Consider the following 18,988-nt stretch of genomic DNA (forward strand, 5'->3'; position numbering starts at 1 on the left):
CCTTTTTGGAGGCAGCCCAATAGAGAGCAGCAGCTACAACACCAGGAGCCTCCTGGACATTATAAACACCAAGCCCTATTTTTTTCTGACCTCTTGCTTTTGGAGCACTCCTCCTACTTTAATGAGACTTCCTCCACAGCTCCACTTATCCACTGTCCAAAATAGGCAACAGTATTTGCATTCTACATGGCCAGGAGAGAATCCATTAGACACTGATTTACCGCTCCAATATTATCAGATTAAGCCTTGACATAACCTCAGAGGTACCATTCAATCAACTGGGGCACTCCTAGTCTTAGACTCCTCTCGGTGTGCACACTCTTGGGATATTTTGAAGCATGTATTAAAAATATGCTCCACTCAAAGCTTGCTGCATTGTGGTGGGACTTGAAGTGGCCCTGAAGGCATTGCATCTTCAAACGGAAGATGGGAAAGTTTTTTGTCTTGAGCAGATTAGTTGCAGCTTTGTTAACTGGATGAGACCAGCACTGGATGTACTGAAGGATCTCTTCTGTGATGAGAATTAAATGCCTTGTGTAACATGCTGATGGTCAGTTTGTACTTCAGGCTCCTCCTTTTACTACTACTGCTATCAACAGCAGTGGGAAAATTTGTGGCCAGGAGTTTTCTCATGAAGACGGGGGCTGGGAATGAGCCAGGGAGACACTGTCCTGTTTTGCTGCAGATGTTACAATCCTTCTGTCTTGGGAGTCAGTGAGGTACGAGAAGGGAAGTGGCTCCCCTGTACACAGCTGGATTGGTTAGAGTTGACACCTGTGTGTCTGTGAGAAGGCTGTGAAGCTGCTTTTCTCTTCAGCCACCTCATAGCAATTATCAGAGTATCAGAGGATGGAAAAGGTCTGAGAAAAGGACCAGTCATCATTGGTATTCAGCAGCTGCGTGTTTTGCTATTGTTACAAATAACCTTTTTAACTTTGCAAGCAATGTTTTCTTGGCATCATTCATGCGTAATTACTGAGAGGTCAAATTCAGCTGTCAGTTGTGTAAATATGGAATAATTCTGTTGGCTTTCTTGTTTTGCATTTGGATTGTGGTCCCTGCCCATAGGAGCCTGCAATCTTGTAATACCTAGGTGGAGCATTCTGTCATAGATGAGTTAGTATGCAAAGCAGTTAAAAACAGATGAGCTACTATCAAATCCTCACGATATAATTACAGCTGCGTTGTCCTTTGGTTGAGGTTAATGGTTTATTCCTGTGAAAACAAGAGTAGACTTTTGTTTGTTGTTTTTCATATGTAATTCGCCTGTAGATTACCATTAGGCCTTTTGGGAAAACGAGTTTTAAAAGAACTTCTAAATAAATATCTGCTAGTTATTTCTTTATGTGTAGAGAAATTTGACTGGGACAAATACAGAACAAGAATCATGTGACAGAATGGGTTCTGCTTGAAGTAGAGCAGCCAGGAAATCTACCATAGAGGTCAGAAGAGAAGGAGAGCTTGGCAAAGGAAGGTGTTGGAACTGCTGTTTCCCTTCCAGCCCCCCCGTATATAAGCTTGTAGGACTCTAAGTAAGGTTTAGTGGTTTTATGTGGTCAATAAATGTATCTTGATTTCAGTCTCTCTTCTGGCATGGTTCTTATTAAGTTTTTCAGGGTTGAGGTGACTAATTGCACTTGTCTTTTTTTAGGGATCTTCCAGACAATCCATCTGTTCAATGGGACACACAGCTACTCGCCTCCTTTGTGATGAAGCATATAGAAGCCAACAACATCAACCTGGTAATGTGAAACTTCTTACCACATAGGCAGCACTTTTGAGCTGGTGTTTTAGGCCTCTCCTAGCTGGAGATCTTCGTTTCTCAGTTGGAAATAAACAGTGGAGAGGTTTTGTTTTAGTAACTCCTCAAGTGTTTCTTATATTTGTAAAACTATTGTTTTACCTTGTGTTGCTAAGTTTCCTTGCTAAAAAGGGCCTACCTGGGCTTTAGGCATAGGTTTAGGCTTAGATTTGAAGGACATTGGCAGACATGTGTTAGAAGGCAAGATTAGTGAGGTCAGGATTGAAGGTTGTTAAACCAGAGTTCCTATGAATAGAGTTATTTCCACCAAACAGGGAGGGGAAAAAAAAACAAAACATGGAAAAAAATGCTGTGTTCTTTCCTGTTGACCCTTGCTGTGATCACACGTGTTACTGTCACACACTGATGAGCAGCAAAATCACAGAAAACTTCAAAGTGTTTCAGCGGTGTACAAAACAAGAAGCTGCAGCTCCTGCAGCATGGAAGCCCCCTGAGCATGAAAAACAGCATCACGTATCCAACTCTCTATTGATTCTGTAGCTAATTTTCCATGAAATACATTGCTGTGCACGGTGACAAATCCAGTTTTCCTGCAGTCCTTTTGTGCCTTTTGGTCTGGTGAATAGATAGGTTTTAATCTAATCTGAAAGCTCCTAACACAACAGGATTTGTATTGCGTTTTAGTGACTCTCTTGGGCACTAGGACAAGTGCACCAGAGTCCCAGTAGAAACTCTGAGAACACCAGAACTTTCTACAGATGGTTAGAGAGGGTTAGATCTTTGCCTCAGAGGAAATTAAACTCAAGCTGTTCGTGCTGGGGAAGCAGGAGTCTGGCACTAACATAGCGTGAGCTGCAAAATCAAGTGTGGGGAATTGAAAAGCAAGGAACATGCCCAATTGCCAGTACTTGCCTTGCTGTGCTGCTGGTATTATAGGGTGTAGCTGTAGTAATGAAGAGCATTGTTGCAGGGCCCATTGCATTCCCCTCAGCAGTTCCCTTGGTAGCAGTGAGGACAAATTATTCTAGCAGAAGCATCTTCATGGGAATGGTGGTAGTGAACTGCCCTGTAAACTTGCATTACTTTCAGTGTCACAGGTAATCACATGGTCTCAAATGTCTGCTGTAATATCTTTTAGGAAAGAGCAGACCTAGTTTGCCAACAACTGAAAGCAAACGCCAAATTGCCTTTGTCCAACTTCAGCATTCTGAAACTGCAGACTTGCTATCTGTATGCCAGTCTGTGCTCATCTCTGCTGTCCTGAGACAGAAGCCTTGTCCTGAAAGGTAAACTGAGTCTCTTTCAGTAATGATGGAATTGATAGGATTATCTTAAAGTAATAGAAGAGCTTTATCAAAATGTAAGTTAACAGGCACATCCAGCTAATTAATTTAATTTAACATGATTGGAAGACATATTGTCTTAGTTATCCCCATGGGAAAAATTTCTCCAGCTTTCCCTGTAGTCTTATCATAGAAAATGGTATTTTTTTGTTTACAGAACATGTGTCATCCGGCAGTGGAGAAGCATGCTGCAATTCCAGCATGTCTGAAAGGGAAGATTGCAAGGCACCATGTTAGGCATCGTTTCGTTCCATTGCGTTGTTACTCATTTCCGCAATTGTGCTGGAAGTCCAAGAGTAACTCAATCTTGTTGTGAGCTACAGGGACATATTTCATGAAGCTTCACGCTAAATAGAGCAGACACAAAAATTAATGGCTGGTGCATTCAAAGCCAAAACTAATTTATGGACTAAGGAAATTATTTCCTGCCTGCTGGATTTATAAGCAAAAGCCAGTGGTGCTGGGGGAGCAGCCAAGGATAGTCAATTTTGATCCAGATTAGAAAGTATTTGGCATATAAAGAATGAGGTTACAGAGTATTGTGTGGCCCCCAGATTATGAAACTCTACTCTTCAGGATTGTAGGTTTGGTGACAGCAGAGCTTGGATTACAAGGTGACATTCAGACTGTGCATGGGGCAGATTCAGTGCCAAGACCAGAATTGAGCAATATGAGGTTCTCATAAGATGCTTTCCACCACAAACTGCTGGAAACATTATCCATTCAGCTGTTTGCAGACAAGTCTCATTGTCTTTGCTCAGCTCCAAATCAGTCTGGATAGCCAGACCCTTGGGCCTATGAAATGATGCCATTAGAAATGGAGGTTCTTGCTGTTGCACTTTATGGGATGGCCCTTCTTAAAAAGAAAAGACATTTCTATCCCTGGCAATGTACTTGAGTAGATGCCTGCTCTGGAACACTGTATGGTGCCAGGAAGAGTGAGGGAGACCCACAGCTTCTCCAGTGCACATAGCGTGTAGAGGGAGCATGGACTCCCGACCTCTCAGGGGTTTTCTGTTTGTAACTGAGTAATTTCCTCTATGCTCTCCCCACTCTGGAAGAGATTTCTGGACCTGTTTGTCTTGGCTACTGCTCTGGTTTCCATTAGTGAAAGCTCCATTTCCTAAATACCAAGGTCACCCAGAAGAAAACCCAGCAACACCAACAGCAGCAGCTCCCATTTCAGAACAGGTGTGTGTGTTTGACGGGGGGGGGGGGGGGGAACTCCCTCTTGCCCTGAAGATTTCATTGAGCAATAATTTCCACATCAAGTGTATTTCCTATCCTACCCTTTTGCTCCCAGGACTGGCTAAGCCTGTTTTTTAACCCTGAGTTTCAAGATGTTCCGGTTTTTTCATCCTGCCCTGATTGTTTGCTTGATTTCATCATCCGCCTGGTTCAGGTTATGTGTTTAAAGGAAGCACATGAGCTGGCTGAACCGTGTGGAGGAAGTGAATGCTCCCATGTGAAAATCTCTTCAGCATGTGAGAAAGAAATTCAGATTTTCTCATCAATGAAATTAATCCCTGAAGCTTAAGGAATATATTTACATGTGATCGCTGCCTGCTATAAGTCATGAGCATCGCAGTGATGCTGTGAAATCAGTGCTCTGTTTTAGAACACGGATCTAGAAGCTACACATTGGATGGTGCCCCAGTGAGCCTGAAGGGTCTCTGAGAACAAAGGTGACCTATCTGCACATAAGGTGAATGCTGCTGTGGCCAGGTCAGTGTGCAGGTACCTTAGGAATTATGTTTACAGATTTCTATAGTCGAGGAGACAGGCAATTGTCCTAACAGTAAATTAGACAGTATCAATTGAAAGTGAACTCTTTGTAATCTTTTTACTTGGTTCAGATGTTCCATAACCACAGCAACACAAAGAACAGCAGCTCCTATTTCAAAACAGATGTGGAGAAGGAAAACCTCCAAAGGTGTTTCTGAACAGATAATTTCCATGTCAAGAACATTTCCTAACCCAGCTTTGTGCTCCCGCAGTTGGCCTGAGCCAGCTTTGTCAAAATAGTGATTAGCTTATTTAGTCTGTTCACTGTAGTCTCTTATCTTGGTCTTTTGGTTTGTTCTCCTGCGCTCGCTATAGCAGGGAAAATGTGTGTTTTGGCTTGCCTTGAGTTTATAGTTTGGTTTCCCAAGGAAACAAGTGTAATGCAATTGTATTTGTGTGTGTCATTTGCGTGTTTCAAAAGACTTCAGAGCCCATTGGCTGATTTCAACCACATTTTACAGCAGGGTGGTAATCTGGAAGATGTTTTACTTATACAGGTTACATGAACATAAATTATCAGGTAGAAGAGACAAAGCTCGCTCTGTCCCCGTATGGTTAAAAGGTGAAGTGAGAGTCCAGTCCCTATCAGACTCACACTGTTAATCACCTGCTTAAGAGTTTATTCTGCCTGTGGAGAGTGGACACATTGTCATGTTAGGAGAATTTCTCTATAGGAAGAAGTGACTTCAGAGCACGCTTTCTCTTGTCTGTAGAGTGCAGGGTGCCGTGCTGGTTCCTCAAGCCATACAGAGTTTATTTAATAACATCTTTCCCAGATGAGCTACTCAAAAAGCTGATAATCTTAAGGAGGGCTGAGCACTATTCTAGACCGTGCAGTCTCCTCAGACAGCCAGTGAAATAGTACAGTGAAATAGTACAATAAAGCAGCCAAAGCAGAAGATGTTTTTTCTTGTTATAGAAGGGATAACAAGGAAATGCTTCCTTGTACCTGAGCAAAAGCAAACTGTCCCACAACTTCCTGCTGGCAACGAATAACCATGCTGCTTGATGGCAACACAACTACAGCCACTGGGCAAAGCGGAGAGTCTGTCTGTGAGCTCGTATTTGGTGGATGGGCTTGTCAGCAGGTTTGCCTGGAGTCTGTGGGATTTAAAGTGTTTATCACTGTCTCTGTGTTTCCCACCCTTTACATGGTATCTCCTGTGTGTGAAAGGGCCTCTTCTGTTGGAGGGTGGAGTAGAAAGTTGCAGGATGGGCAGGGTGGTGTTAGATCTTCCTTTGATCCTTAACCCAGTACTTCAAGCCTTGCTTAGAAAATAGATTTTGAGGAGGGAGCTGTGGTGACTAAGCAAGGCCAGTAACATTTTCTTCCCTCGTGAAAGAATGTGCTGGCAAAAAAAGCAAATATTGATTGAAATGTAGGGAGTTTGATTCCTTCCTAGTCACAAAAAAAGGGGCTGTGAAGAACTCTGCTGCTTGGCCTCTTTCAGAGTGAAAGCCTAACCAGATGCTGTTCAAGGGCTGGCACTTCCACCTTATGGAAACCATACCAGTACCAGCATATATAACCTGTCCGCTCTACACTTCGTGCTGCCAGTTTGTCTTCCAGATTGGTAGCAGAAGCCTTTTGATTGATACCTACTTCTTAGTACCATGCAGAATGAGCCCTTAGGGTGGATACTTTGCCCTGATACATTGAGTGGCTCTGAGGACTGAGAGCCAAGGGTATTCCTTGCTTTGGTTAGTGACTTGTTAATGCTACTTTCACATGTTATTTCTGCATTAAAAAGTCCTTGTTTCTTCCTGCAGAGAAGGGTAAAGCAACATGAACTTCTCATTCAGCTGACAGCCTGACTTTGCTGTACAAAAATGGCAGTCGGCTGATTCCTTAAAGGTTTATTCTCATATCAGATTATCAACTATTGCTATTATGTGATGAAGTCTCATTCACGACAGTAGTGCATGGCTGTGTTGCTTTTATTAGAGCAGTCTGTCCTAATGCACAGCAAGCTTATAGTCTCACCCTGCAATTCACAGGCATTCTGGTATGCTCTCAGATCCGGGATAGAGTGATTCATAGAGCTGGACTACTTGGGACAAGAGCGAGTTTGCGTGAGGTTACTTTGAAAGTAACCTTTTGGCTATGTAATAAGTAACAAGAGCATCTTGCCATTGGGAACGTGATACTTATCATTTCTCTCTTGTTTAAGCTATTAGACTGTGTAGTTGTTTAGTTCCAGACTGTCCTCACTTATTTGTTTAGTTGTGTTTCTGTAACTTGAGTTCACGCACAAAGGCTACATTGTGCAACACAAAAACAACTCTTTGGAGACAGAGGGCTGGGGCAGTGCTGTGTTGGATGTCAAAGCTGGTTATTGCATTGTCTCTTTATTCTTCAAAATGTTTACTGTTCTGTGGTTTTATTTTGCAGGTGGTAACTTTTGATGCGGGAGGAGTGAGTGGTCATGCTAACCACATTTCTCTTTACACTGCTTTAAGGTACAGTGTTCTGCGTGATTCGTTAGATGCCTCATGTAATGTTACAGAGTGAATGAGGTGTTTATGTATAAGCAGTTAATTACTAGCTAGAGCCAAGAGCAGTATTAACTTTGTGCATACCTGTGTGCCAGACCATGGATATGATGCTATTTGGAGCAGCTCCTACAGTGTTGTAAATGACTTACAGCATCCCTTATTATTCCACCTGCTCGTGCCTTGTTAGTCTTCCTTTCACTGAGGCATCTCTTGAATTTTGGAGAGGCCTGTACCATTGTTCAAGAGGATGTTGCTGTCCCATCCGATTATCTGAATTTACTACTCTGGGCAAAGGACATTACTCGTTCACTTAAACTGTCCCTATTTACTGATCTTTCTAAGACAGTTCATTGCTTTATCACTTCATTCTTTAAATTCTGAAAGCCTTTTTCTCTGTGTTGTGATGTAGGAAGGGTGCTAGACAAAAACTACCCTATTTTTTTCCTGGCAATACAGCTAACCATATTTGATTTTAACTCTGCTCATTTGGATTTCATTGTGTCCTTGAGTGATTTCCCTTAAAGCTGTTCCTGCCTTTTCCAGGCGTGAGAAGAACTCTTTGCAAGTTTATCTTTTTAGCATCTATTTGTTTTCTAAATCATCTGTGCAATTCAAGTGACTCTGAGTCTCCAGCATCATAGTCATTTCTCTTTCTTAATTGCGTGAAGAAAACTACAGATCCTCATAACCCGTACTGGGACCTACTGAGCACCTCTGGGAAAATGCTGAGAATCTTTAATCCTATCTGATGGCTGGAACTCAGTGTTAGAGGAGATCATGGCTTTTTCCCAACACCTTTTGAAATATCCTAAAAGAAAGAAGGGGAAGTAAATGATGCATTTGTTTGGACTAAGTGGTGAGATGCTTTCCAGCATGGTGGTGTTTGAGGGGTGAGTGATGGACAGAGGTTGATGGCTGATGCTTACACATTGGCACAGACAGAGCAGAGAGCTTCCGGCTGCCTGGACCCCCAGTGTTTGCTCAGACAGTTAGTTGCCATAGGGCTTGCAAATAGAAATAGAGGATGGACTGTTAGATATCCCCCAATGTCCTGAAGAGATCTGGGGAAAACAAGGTAGCAGCTGAATCAGCTATTATCTTAACTCTGCTTTTGTCTCACTTCGTACCTGTGCAAAAATCACTTTCCCACCTACACACTGTAGGTTTCCTATGTAGGCACTGGGGCTGTTAACCTTTTTCTTGTCTCAGATTGTCTTCCTGAGAAGTATTCTTTATCTGCAAACCCCCTTGAACCCAGATCTTTGCATTAGTCCTTAGCCTAAGCAGAATATTGCCCTGAGCTGATGAGGTGGTCTTGCTTGTATTAGCATATGTAAGCAGCTCTCTTTAAGGGCCAGTTTGTGTCTCATCTCTTTTCTGGTCCTGAATTAACAGAAATAAGCATAGCAACTCAGTCATCTGCATGTGGCAGGAGTGATGCTGTGGTCACTGAAAGGTTAAATTTATCTTTAGCATCTTGCTTGCTCTCATTATTTTTCAGTCTGTGTCATGGAGGAAGTAGAGCGTGACTGTACCACTCCTGATTTTCAGTGCCCTGGTGAGTTCTTGCTTACTGGCTAGTGCAGGCAGCACCAGGAGCATGTGCTGGGGCTTCTCACATACCCCCTGCTAGCAGGGCTTTACAGAGCAGAGGATGCTGCCCCCAGGGCCTGAGTGCTACATGGCAGCAAAAAGACAAATGAACTCATTTCTGTAGGTATTGTGGATTGCATTTATTTATTAGCCATCTTTAAATGAGGACTGCAGGACTCTGCCTCCACTATGACAGCAAGTAGAAAGGGTGAAGCAGAAAGCTGATGCAGCAACACTCAGCTCTTTTGGATGCTCCCAGTCTGCGAGACTAACCTTATGCACACTAAGAAGTTGCTTGCTGCAACAGCAGAGGTAAAACAGGTCATATGATCCATCCCATAGGCCCTTGCTTCAGGAGATGCAGATTATTTAACAGCTGCAAGGAGCACAGCAGTTCAGGAAATGGTCATAACCGAGCGGATTCTCAGCATTATCTGCCAAGAATGTAAATAACCTTCCTAGGATCTGGAACAGAAGTTATGTTCAGAAGAGCAGGAACTATTCAGAAGCAATGTTCCCCTCCACGTGCATCAAACGTCTTTTGTGGCACCTTGCAAGGAGTCTAGATGCTGTTGTATGCATAGCCTTCAGATCTGTGAAATGCCAAGGTTTGAGGGTGAGTTTCTTATTTTGCAAGGGAAAAATACTAAGAACTTCCCCTTCCCCCCACCCCCTAAAAAAATAATAGGATGGGGGAGGAACACAAGTTGCCATTTGATTTTGGTCTCCCCTGGGAGTGTTTCAGTTCTGCCTTCCAGACTGGAAAAAAAAACATCAAAAAGCATCACAAGAAACAACAGGAAAAAAAAAAAAAGGCAGTATAGCAAAGAAGAGAGAATTGAACACAATTCTCTGTAGCTCTATTTCTTTCCCTTTGGCCCTGATTTGGCAACATAATTCTCCTTTATCTTCAAAGTAGGAGCTTTCCCTGTGGCCAAGACTGGACCCTATACACACATTCACAAGGATGAACGGGTCTCAAGTGACATCAAGGTCACTTAATACCCTTTCTCAGTATTTGGTCAGTCACTGAAGCACTACAGTGATAACCATGGTAAATAGTACGTGACAGGAATATTTGAGAACCTCTCTTTCCTGCACTTTGAAATGACAGTGTTTGCACTGAGATCACATGTAATATCAAGGAGTTTTAGTTTAGCATGAGTCATCTTGCAGTTTGATTTTTATACAAGCCTTCTTGCCTAGCAAATGGAAGGCTGTTGATTTTGTTGTTTGCTTGCTTAAGGTGGGGAGAAATGGCCACTGTGAGGGGGAGGAAGGACTGTAACGCTTGTTTTCTTCAGTGAGCAATCAAATCCATTTCATCCCAACTAGAACAGAAAAGAATAGTCCTTGTCTGCTTAGGGCAGAGCAAACTGAGTGGAAAATAGGAGCTACTATATTTAACCGTGCGTTATGTTGTTATAGCAACTGCATCCATAGAACTTATATCAACGATGCCATATAAAAAGCTACATCAAAGAATCATTAGCTGAGCCTATTCTCATCAGTTCGATTTAGAAAAACACCTCTTAGTCTTGCAGGATGTTTCTTAACATCCATCAGTTCAGTGGTAGGTTGTAAATGAGGCTGTGATATTGCTGCAGAAGTGATATTTGGGAACTTAATGCTTTATCTCTCTTGAGTTGATCGTGATGCAGTTTGAGTGCCACCGATGCCTTTTTGCACTTACGTGTCACAGCTTGACTTCTGAGTGCCCCATTTATGAATGCTGTGGTACATAGCACTGTGAGGGTGGATTGCACCAGGATTTCCTCAAAGAGGAGGGCTAATTAAATGCCAGTTTCAAATAAGTGTATCAAAGCAATGATCAGCATTGTCCAGCCAAATACCACGTATTTCGTGGGTACTTATTCCAAAAGCTGCCAACTGGATCACACCTCTTCAAAGCATGGTTGCGCTTGTATTGAATTATTAAGTTCAGGTCTTTAAGAACATGTTGAGCAGGAAGCAAGCTGTTTCTATGATAATTAGCTTGATGATAGTGTATGGGACCCATCTACCATTTTTATTGCAGATCAGTGCCCCTACTGTCCCCCCCTGCAGTGCAGGGCTGGAATGGGTCTTTTATCCCTCATCCCATTTAAGCAGCTGAAGCCCACATGTTTCAAATGAGTGACATCCCATTTATGTTTTCAAAGCAGACTACAGTCTTGTTATTACCCTTGCTTTCTCCCAGAAAATCATTCTTCCAAACCAGCTTTTATTTGCTCCACCTTGGAAAAGGATTTTTTTGTGTCACCGCTGTGTATGGTTGGGATTCTTTAGGCCCTAACAGAGTTGTAGGGTTCCTGCAAAATAAAGAGGATTGAAGAAATAACAGGTTGCAGTATCTTATGTTCCAGTCTGAAACTTCACAGTCCAGCTCACTTCTGGTGTTTTTATTTTAACAGTCAAATGTCCTAAGCAATGGAAGAATTTGTGAATGGTAGCTGTGGTTGGACCCAGTCTCTGTCTGTAAAGTCAGGAAAGTTATATCCTCCAAGTCTATCTTTTCCCCTCAGATGACTGCCCTATGCTTGCCATACATCATTTTGGAATCTAGCTGGGTATTTCCTCCTAGATTTCATCTCATTCCTTAATTTGACTAAGCTCATTTACCCCAGTGCCCTTAGTCACCTTAATGGTGAGAACCATTAGGGTAAGGTTGCACACAGGGTTCTGAATTGTTGGTATCCAGCAGGGATTCCCCTCCACCAGTAAGTTTGGTTTGGTTTTTTTTCTTTGCTGAAGAAATGGCCTCAAGGAATGTCCTTCCCAGCATCACTAGACTGCTAGCAGCGTGACTGGAGCAGTGACACTGCACATTCTTCTCCCAGTGCAGACACCTAAGCACAGAGCCAAAGAGAAGCTCTGTCAACTGGAAAATCTGAGTCGCCACTTTTTTTTTCCCTGGATGATGGAACCGTCTTTTACCACTGTGATACATGTGAGTACTGAGTGCCTGAATAGTGTTTAAAAACCTGCATGTTGTTACGTGGTGTAGATCAGGGCGCGTGGAAAGGCAGCCAGAAAGTCCAGTTAGGGAGGGAGGAGGTGTTCCAGATAGTAAACATTCAGCATCTGGCAAGTATATCCCTCTAATGGCTCAGTGATTCCCAGGAGACTGACTGTTCTTCCTCTTTCACATCTGTTTCATCAGATTAATTGGGCAGATTAGGGGGTTAGGATCCTAAATGGAGCCCCAAAGTATCTTTAAGGCATCCATTCTTTTGCCTTGCTCTTGAAAACTGCATTTCCCCGGGGCTTGACAGCATCCAGCATAGCACAGTGAAGGGTTTTGCCTTTGGCACCAGATTCTAATTGGAGAGTGAAGTCATTGATTTCAGTGAACAATTTCTCACTGAAGAGAACATCACCAAAACTGTGATCCACCCCCATGAGCATCAATCCCACTTGTAACCCAGAGCAGCTCTGTGTTCCCTGAGGCAGAGGTCCCAGCTCCATCTTGACCTATTCCTTTTTGCCTCCTCAGACTGGTATCAGGGGTCTGTACTTTAGAGCTTGCTTTGCTGAATAAAGGCAGAGAATTCAGGAGCTGACTCCATTCAGCAGTTTGCAGAACGGGATTTGTTGGCCACTTCAGTTTTTCTGCTGGGCAGATGCAGCTGATAGCTACAGCCAGGAGTAGCTTTCAAAGCTGCTGGTCCTTGAGGGATGGTCCTTGCAGTGAAGAAATGGTGAGTGCCATCACAAGTCTCACAGTATTTTGGAGTTCTCTGCAGAGAGTTGCACTTATTATTTCAATCTGAAATCCACAAAAGGTCTAACGGAGGGGGTGCAGTGAGAGGTACCTTGAAATCATCTGGCCTTTGGGATTTAGTGAGTGGATGGGAATGAGCTCTGTATTTAAAAGAAAAGAATTTTTATAAAAGGCCTCTTTGGAAGAAAAACATAAAAACAGTCCTAAAAAAAGAGCCTGTTTGTGTTTGACTTGTCAAGATTTTATGCCAAACTCTTTCATTTCACCCAAACCACAGCAAGTCCAATCTATAAAACAACATTCCCAAAATGGCAACAACAGACAGCTGCAACCTCTCCCCTACTTGGAAGTGTCCCCTGGAGAAAGCTTCAGCAGGGTGGAGATGGGAGCAAGAAGATTGATCTGGGGGAGGTTTGGCTGGTTTTATGAACGTGTTGCTTTCTTTCTCTCTTCCTCTGCTTCTCTCTCTCTCTCTGCAACCACACAGTTCATTGCCAGCTCTAGCCTGAGAAATACAAATGAGCAAGGCTGCAATTCCTCTGCACCTGGGTGGAGTCCATTCCGAGTGCTCTGCACAGAGCTGGCTCAGGACTAAAAGGATAAGGAAACGATCTGAGTTTTTCTATGCCTGTTTGTCCCGATCAGTATTAAGTCTCTCTGGCTGCAGTGTTGATTCCTTAACCAGAATATGTAGTTTGTGCATTTCTGAATCTTCACATAAACCCCTTATTTTTCTACTGGATCAAACCTTCCCTGCTGAAGGTGCTCCCTGCTCCTGCTGAAACATTTCCATATGAACGGAATCTCTCTTTGTTTCTATTTCTAGTGGCCAGAAATGGTGATTATTAGTTCACTCTTGGAGCAGCTCTTCACAGCCTTTAACTTGCTGTCAGTTAGTGCTTTGACAGTCTCTCCATACAACAGCAGCGCACCCAGAACAGGCACTAGGATTTGGGATAGGTAGCCAAATTTCCCAACCCCTCATTGCTTTCCCTCTTTGAGTTTATTTTAAAATAAGTTCCCACCCTGCAAGCTTTACCGAGTGCTGAATCACCACTTTGGGTGGCCAGATTCTAGCTGGAGGGGAAGAAACTTCTGGCAGAAGAGCAGAGCACGCATTAATGGAGATATTTAAATCTTTCCTTTGCCTCTGAAAAATTGCTGGTAGTGTTTGCAGAGCAACACTGACAACCCTGCTCTGTACAGTAGGACTTGAGTAGTAAGGTATAGGGGGCTAGGTCAGTATTACAGGGCAACTGTTTAGTAGAAAATGCTTGTTGATTTTCAGCTCTGGAGAAGAACGTTGGCAAGAGACTCTATTTAAGGCATGTGTCTTCTGATTGCTGTTTGAGTTCTGCCATGACCTGCATTTCTGGCTTGGCTTTTGCTTTGAATTGCTTTGGCTATTCATATCTCAGCGCTTCCTATTTTGTCTACTCCTGTGTAGCTAATCCTTTTCCTTGAACTTAACCAACAGCGAGAGATAATCCTAGTTTGAAAGTGACTGGAGAAACATAACAGTTTACATATAATGTATGTTTTATCCTGGCTGATTTACACATGAACTGTCATGTTGTCCTTTGTTAAATACACCGCTATAAGATGATAACAATCTTTTTAAATATTACTCAGGGTTAAATAACTTTCCTTTTTTTTCTTTTTTCTTTTTTTTAATTTAAAATTTCTTTTCTCTTTTTGGAAAATGTTCCGTTGTTTGGATATATTTTTTTCTAATGGAAGAGTAAGCCTGGGTGTGGGACAGCTCTGAGTGCCATCTGCTGGAGATCTGCTTCCTCCCATCCCTGTGATGGGCCAAATCTGGAGGCATTCAAATGGTGATGTGAGCATAGGTGCTGTGTCATCACAAAGGTCAAAGCAGGGAAAAAAATTGTCCTTTGGAATGGGATGAGGGGACGTGTTTTTGGCACAGAAATTTCCCAGGTAAAAGTCATGAACAGATCAAAGTCTTATTGAGCAAAAAGTTGGAGTAAATTCTTGGATGTCCCAATGCCAGCATAGGTTAGAAAGAAGGAAGCTGGTCCCCAAACAGGATCTGTCAGCTGTGTTCCTGGTCAGCAGATAGAGACCCATAAGAGCAAACTCTATCAGAGGTAAATAACCTTTGGCAGCCTCCTACAGTTCCCCTTAGTTCAACAGAAGTTTGAGAATTGGGTTTATGGAGCTTATTTGTGCTGTGTCCCCAGCAGCCAGCATAGAAAAGAAGTGGCAGATTAGTGTGGGGATTGAGGCTTACTATTGCCTGACATATATCCAATGACTGCTCCTTAACTTTCTTTTAAGATCAACTATTGTCAATGTGTATTAAGAGAAAGGGGTTAATACAGAGTCCGTGTCTGTAACAGCAAGATTTGAGTAACTTCATTATTGTTTACCTGCACGTATCTCTTCATTCACAGGTACCTGCATTCAGAGAGGAAGTTACCTGAAGGTATGTCACACAAAACACCCATGACTCTGCACACATTAGGCAATCTTTCACATGCCTGTTCTGTCCAGGGCTTCATCTGCCAAACCCACCTCTATTTGAAATGCAAATGAAGCCCACAACTGAACTCTTCGTTGCTCTTTGATCTCCCTGCAGCCTTTCACCAGCTAAGGCTCCTCTGCAGTCACTTTCCAGTCTTGTTTGGGGAGTTTATGCCTTTCCTGTCCTTTTGGGTTGTCCTGTATCAGCAGTGTGATTCTGCTTTGTGATTCTTGTGATCTTGCTTGAATACAAGAGCAAAATGCATTTTATTCCCTAATAGTAGCACTTTGCAGACCAAGATCCATTGGAAAGACCTGGGGCCAAGATGGCAAAATGCCCTATAACTGAGCTCACACTCTAGTCTCATCAATTCTGCCATCTAAGAAAAGTGGTGTTAATGCCAACTCCTTTCCTAGGAACACTGAGATAACAGCAAAGAGCTGTGTTTGTGCCGTATGCAGGACAGAGAGAGAACAAGGAACTGCAGTGGTAGATATTGCTGCTAGATGTCAGGTATTATCTAGACCAAACCAGCTCCATGCTCAGTTCATGCTGGTTTGTTAGATATACTGTAGTCCTGAATAGGCTGGATGGGCTGTGCCTCAAATTGGTTCAGGTTTGAAACTGACCCACATGTAGATAGCATTTCCATTTCTCTAGCAGCATCATGAAACTCCTGAAGCTATATGAAAGCCTTGCTGCTCTGATTACATCACATCTGACATGACCTACAAATGCCAAAGGAACGGGGAGCTCCCATGCTGCTGCTTACGCTAAGCCTTTCCAAATATAGTTCCAGTCTCATTGAAATTCCTGGTATTTATAATTCGATCTGGCAGGCGTGCAGGGCTGTGCATCAGAGGGGCTTAATGAAACAAGACTGATGCTGGGATTGAGGCTGTCTGGATAGAGCTGAAAGGCATGTTCAGGCCATGGAAATGTCCTGCTCTGCTGTTGGTAAGAGGGAAGTATTTGTGGCAGAACCCGTGTAAGCTCATGTGATCAGGGAATCCAGAGAAAATCTCTCTGCAAATGCAAAAGCCAGCTAAGCCTTGCATTGCCTCACTGATATGCAAATGAGCACCCTAAATATCCTGCTTTGCTTTCTAATGCCCTTAGCCAGCATAAAGACAGCAGGCTTTTTATAATCTGTAATCAAGTTGTCCAGGCCAGGCACAAGCACGTAGGCTTGTTTCAAGAAGCCAAGACAGCTGCTGGTTTGAATCCACCCCTTTTGCCGACCCTGTCTGGCTTTAACCACCACTCTTTCAAAAGAATTGGTGTGCTAATGTCTGTCAGGAGCAGTACAAGCCCTTAGCATGTGTAGATCTGCTAATAATCTCATGCTAGGCATACTTGCTGCATAAGCAATTTGGAAGTAGAAAGCCAAGCCAAACAGGCTTCATGTGCTTCTATTCTAGGCCTAATCCACTAGCTATATTGATCTTGCCCTTTCTGCCAACCTAGAGAGGTTGTATTACACTGTTAATCCTGTCCTGCCCAGGTCACAGGCACAACAGGCTCTGAAGAGCTTCACCTGCTGGTGTCACGGGAGTAGACTCATCAATGGCAGCACTTCTCTTACCCTGCTTGGCAGGGTGCAGTCTGTTTCTCTCAACCCTTTTCCATCCCTCACTGAACTGTACATTCCTTCCCTGCTTCACTTCATCTCACGTTCCCATGCAGAGCAGCTCTTGCTGTCAGCATGTGGAGATCCTTGTCATATCACTGACACAGAAGGCTCTTACAGTGCCCTTCATTTGGTGAAGCTTGAATGCCCACGGCTTTGCCTGATCTGGCCCACGGGGGCCCAGGAGGCCCAAGTGATGAATAGCAAATATTGAATTTGGTCGCAGCTGTTTGGGGAACTTACTGCTGAGATTTGGGGAACAGCAGGAAAACAACCTGCAGGCTTTGCTGCTGTGAGGAAGAGGGCTGGCATGTTCTAGAATTAAAAAGAACACAGATTTGCTGCTTGGAAACAAGAAATATCTTTAGTGCAAGTAAAAGCTGTCAGGACTCTTCTGCATGGAGCAGCAACACACTTGTCACTGCAGGGCATCTTTTGTGGCAGCAGGCTGGAACCTTATGGCAGCTAAACAGCAACTGCTCAGTCTGTGACGTGTCAGGGGGGGCTGTGAGCAGCCAGGCCGTCAGGAGGTGACACAGGCCACCCGGTCACCCAGCTGCCTGCGTTCCCGCACGTCCCAGGGACACACTGCAGGGAGTTTGGCACTGCTGTCGGTCCTTTCAGACAGCATGGCACAGCTGCTGCTCCACAGGGACCCACACGGTGACCTTGCAAGGTTGAGCAGCTGAGGCTGCAGCAGGGAGCAGCGACGTGGCACAGCAACGACACGGTTCCGACCACGGGGCCACCAGCACAGTAAGGGACTGCAGTGACCCAGCCAGGCTGTGCGTTTGCAGCTGCCTCGGGCCGCCATCTGCCGGCAGCTGCAGGAGGACTTTGCTCCCTTCTTTTGAAGGAGAGAGGATGGAAAGGGATGGAAAGGAAAGGAAATGTGTTGGAGTTGGTCAGGGCTGCCGTGTGCTGTCAGCATGGGCTTTGGTTGGGTTAAAGCAATACTCGTTGCAGCAAAGCGTCACTAAAACAATCCATTACGCTGCCTTAATAGCAATTCAACATTGTTCTTTGTCTCAATGGAGATCTGATGGCTTATCTGACTGCATGTCTACAAAGCAACTTTGGCCTTTCTTGTTGGACTTCAGTACAGTGTGTAAAGCATGGAGTGTGATCACAGCAGGTTCTGAGCCCAAAGAAATCCCAAAGCAGCTCTTTTGAGAGCTCCAAGCTCTTACTGGGACCATCAGTAGCTCTGAGCTCATCAGTGAAGACAGTATAGCCATAGTTTAAAAAGAATAAGAAATTAAAAAGCAATTAACCTTTGAGTTCAGTGGTCTCTTCAAAATTAGCAAAGAAAAGAAAAATCTAGTCAATATAATCTTTATGCACTCCATTCATCTACTTCAGCACAAATATCTGAGCAATGAATTCAAGAACTCTGATGAAGTGTAACTGCCACCCTGAGTTAATGTTTGATACAGCCCTTCTGGAGTCTTGTATCTTTTTTCTGTAACTAAGAATTGGAGTGGAAAGAGGAAATCTTGTGGTGGTGTTTGTTTGTTTGTTTGTTTGTTTTTAATGAACCAGAGACAGCTATTTTAGATTCCCATTGTATCAGGCACATCCGACCTGTAGCCTGCTTACCAGGGAGATGCAGCCCTCCCTTTGCAGTCACACCTTACTCCTGGCACTGCTTTTTGGCACTACATAGGTTTGTGAACAACTGTTTTCAAGGGCGAAGCATAGGAAGCGTAAAACTGCGTCCGAAATCTGACAGGTGCTGTGAGAGCTCACTGAGAATTGCAGCCATTGCTGTTGAACCAGGCTGATGTGTTACTTCCTCAAAAGCAAAATTACAGAGCCCTTTTGTGCAAAAAAAGAACAATAAAGGGGAATCTGCAAAGACCTGCTGAGCCTGGAGAGATAGATAGTTGCCTTACAACAGTTCTGTTCTGAAATATTTATCCTCTCTCTCTGTCTAGGGTGCCGTGTGCTTGTCCTTGAGTCAGTAAATCTGCTGCGGAAGTACATCTCCATCCTGGATGTGCCCCTTTCCTGCCTCCTGCCCAGAGATGCGCTCTTCATACTCACAGAGGAGGAGACTGAACAAGCCAGGGTGAGACTCTTTGCACTTGCTTAACCTGTTTGAATCACTCATCATCACTGCAAAAGCTCTGGTCATAAGGTTCAGGTCATCATCACAGAGAGCTTC

The 18,988-nt window shown here is 43.7% G+C and overlaps 1 protein-coding gene across 3 annotated transcripts in view; it reads left to right on the top strand.

Annotated features, from left to right (window-relative positions):
• Positions 1-18,988, top strand: part of PIGL (phosphatidylinositol glycan anchor biosynthesis class L) — a 62,453-nt gene that overhangs the window by 35,364 nt on the left and 8,101 nt on the right. For 2 of the 3 annotated variants that reach the window (XM_015880432.2, XM_015880434.2), the window contains 6 exons: positions 1,652-1,742; positions 2,901-3,048; positions 4,167-4,296; positions 7,283-7,350; positions 15,121-15,152; positions 18,759-18,892. In XM_015880432.2, the coding sequence (XP_015735918.1) occupies positions 1,679-1,742; positions 2,901-3,048; positions 4,167-4,296; positions 7,283-7,350; positions 15,121-15,152; positions 18,759-18,892 (576 nt within the window). In that variant the 5' untranslated portion in view covers positions 1,652-1,678. The remainder of the gene's footprint in view (positions 1-1,651; positions 1,743-2,900; positions 3,049-4,166; positions 4,297-7,282; positions 7,351-15,120; positions 15,153-18,758; positions 18,893-18,988) is intronic. The other variant, XM_015880431.2, reaches the window with a different exon arrangement.

Source organism: Coturnix japonica, chromosome 19 (assembly GCF_001577835.2).
Source record: "Coturnix japonica isolate 7356 chromosome 19, Coturnix japonica 2.1, whole genome shotgun sequence".
Taxonomy (NCBI): Eukaryota; Metazoa; Chordata; class Aves; order Galliformes; family Phasianidae; genus Coturnix; species Coturnix japonica.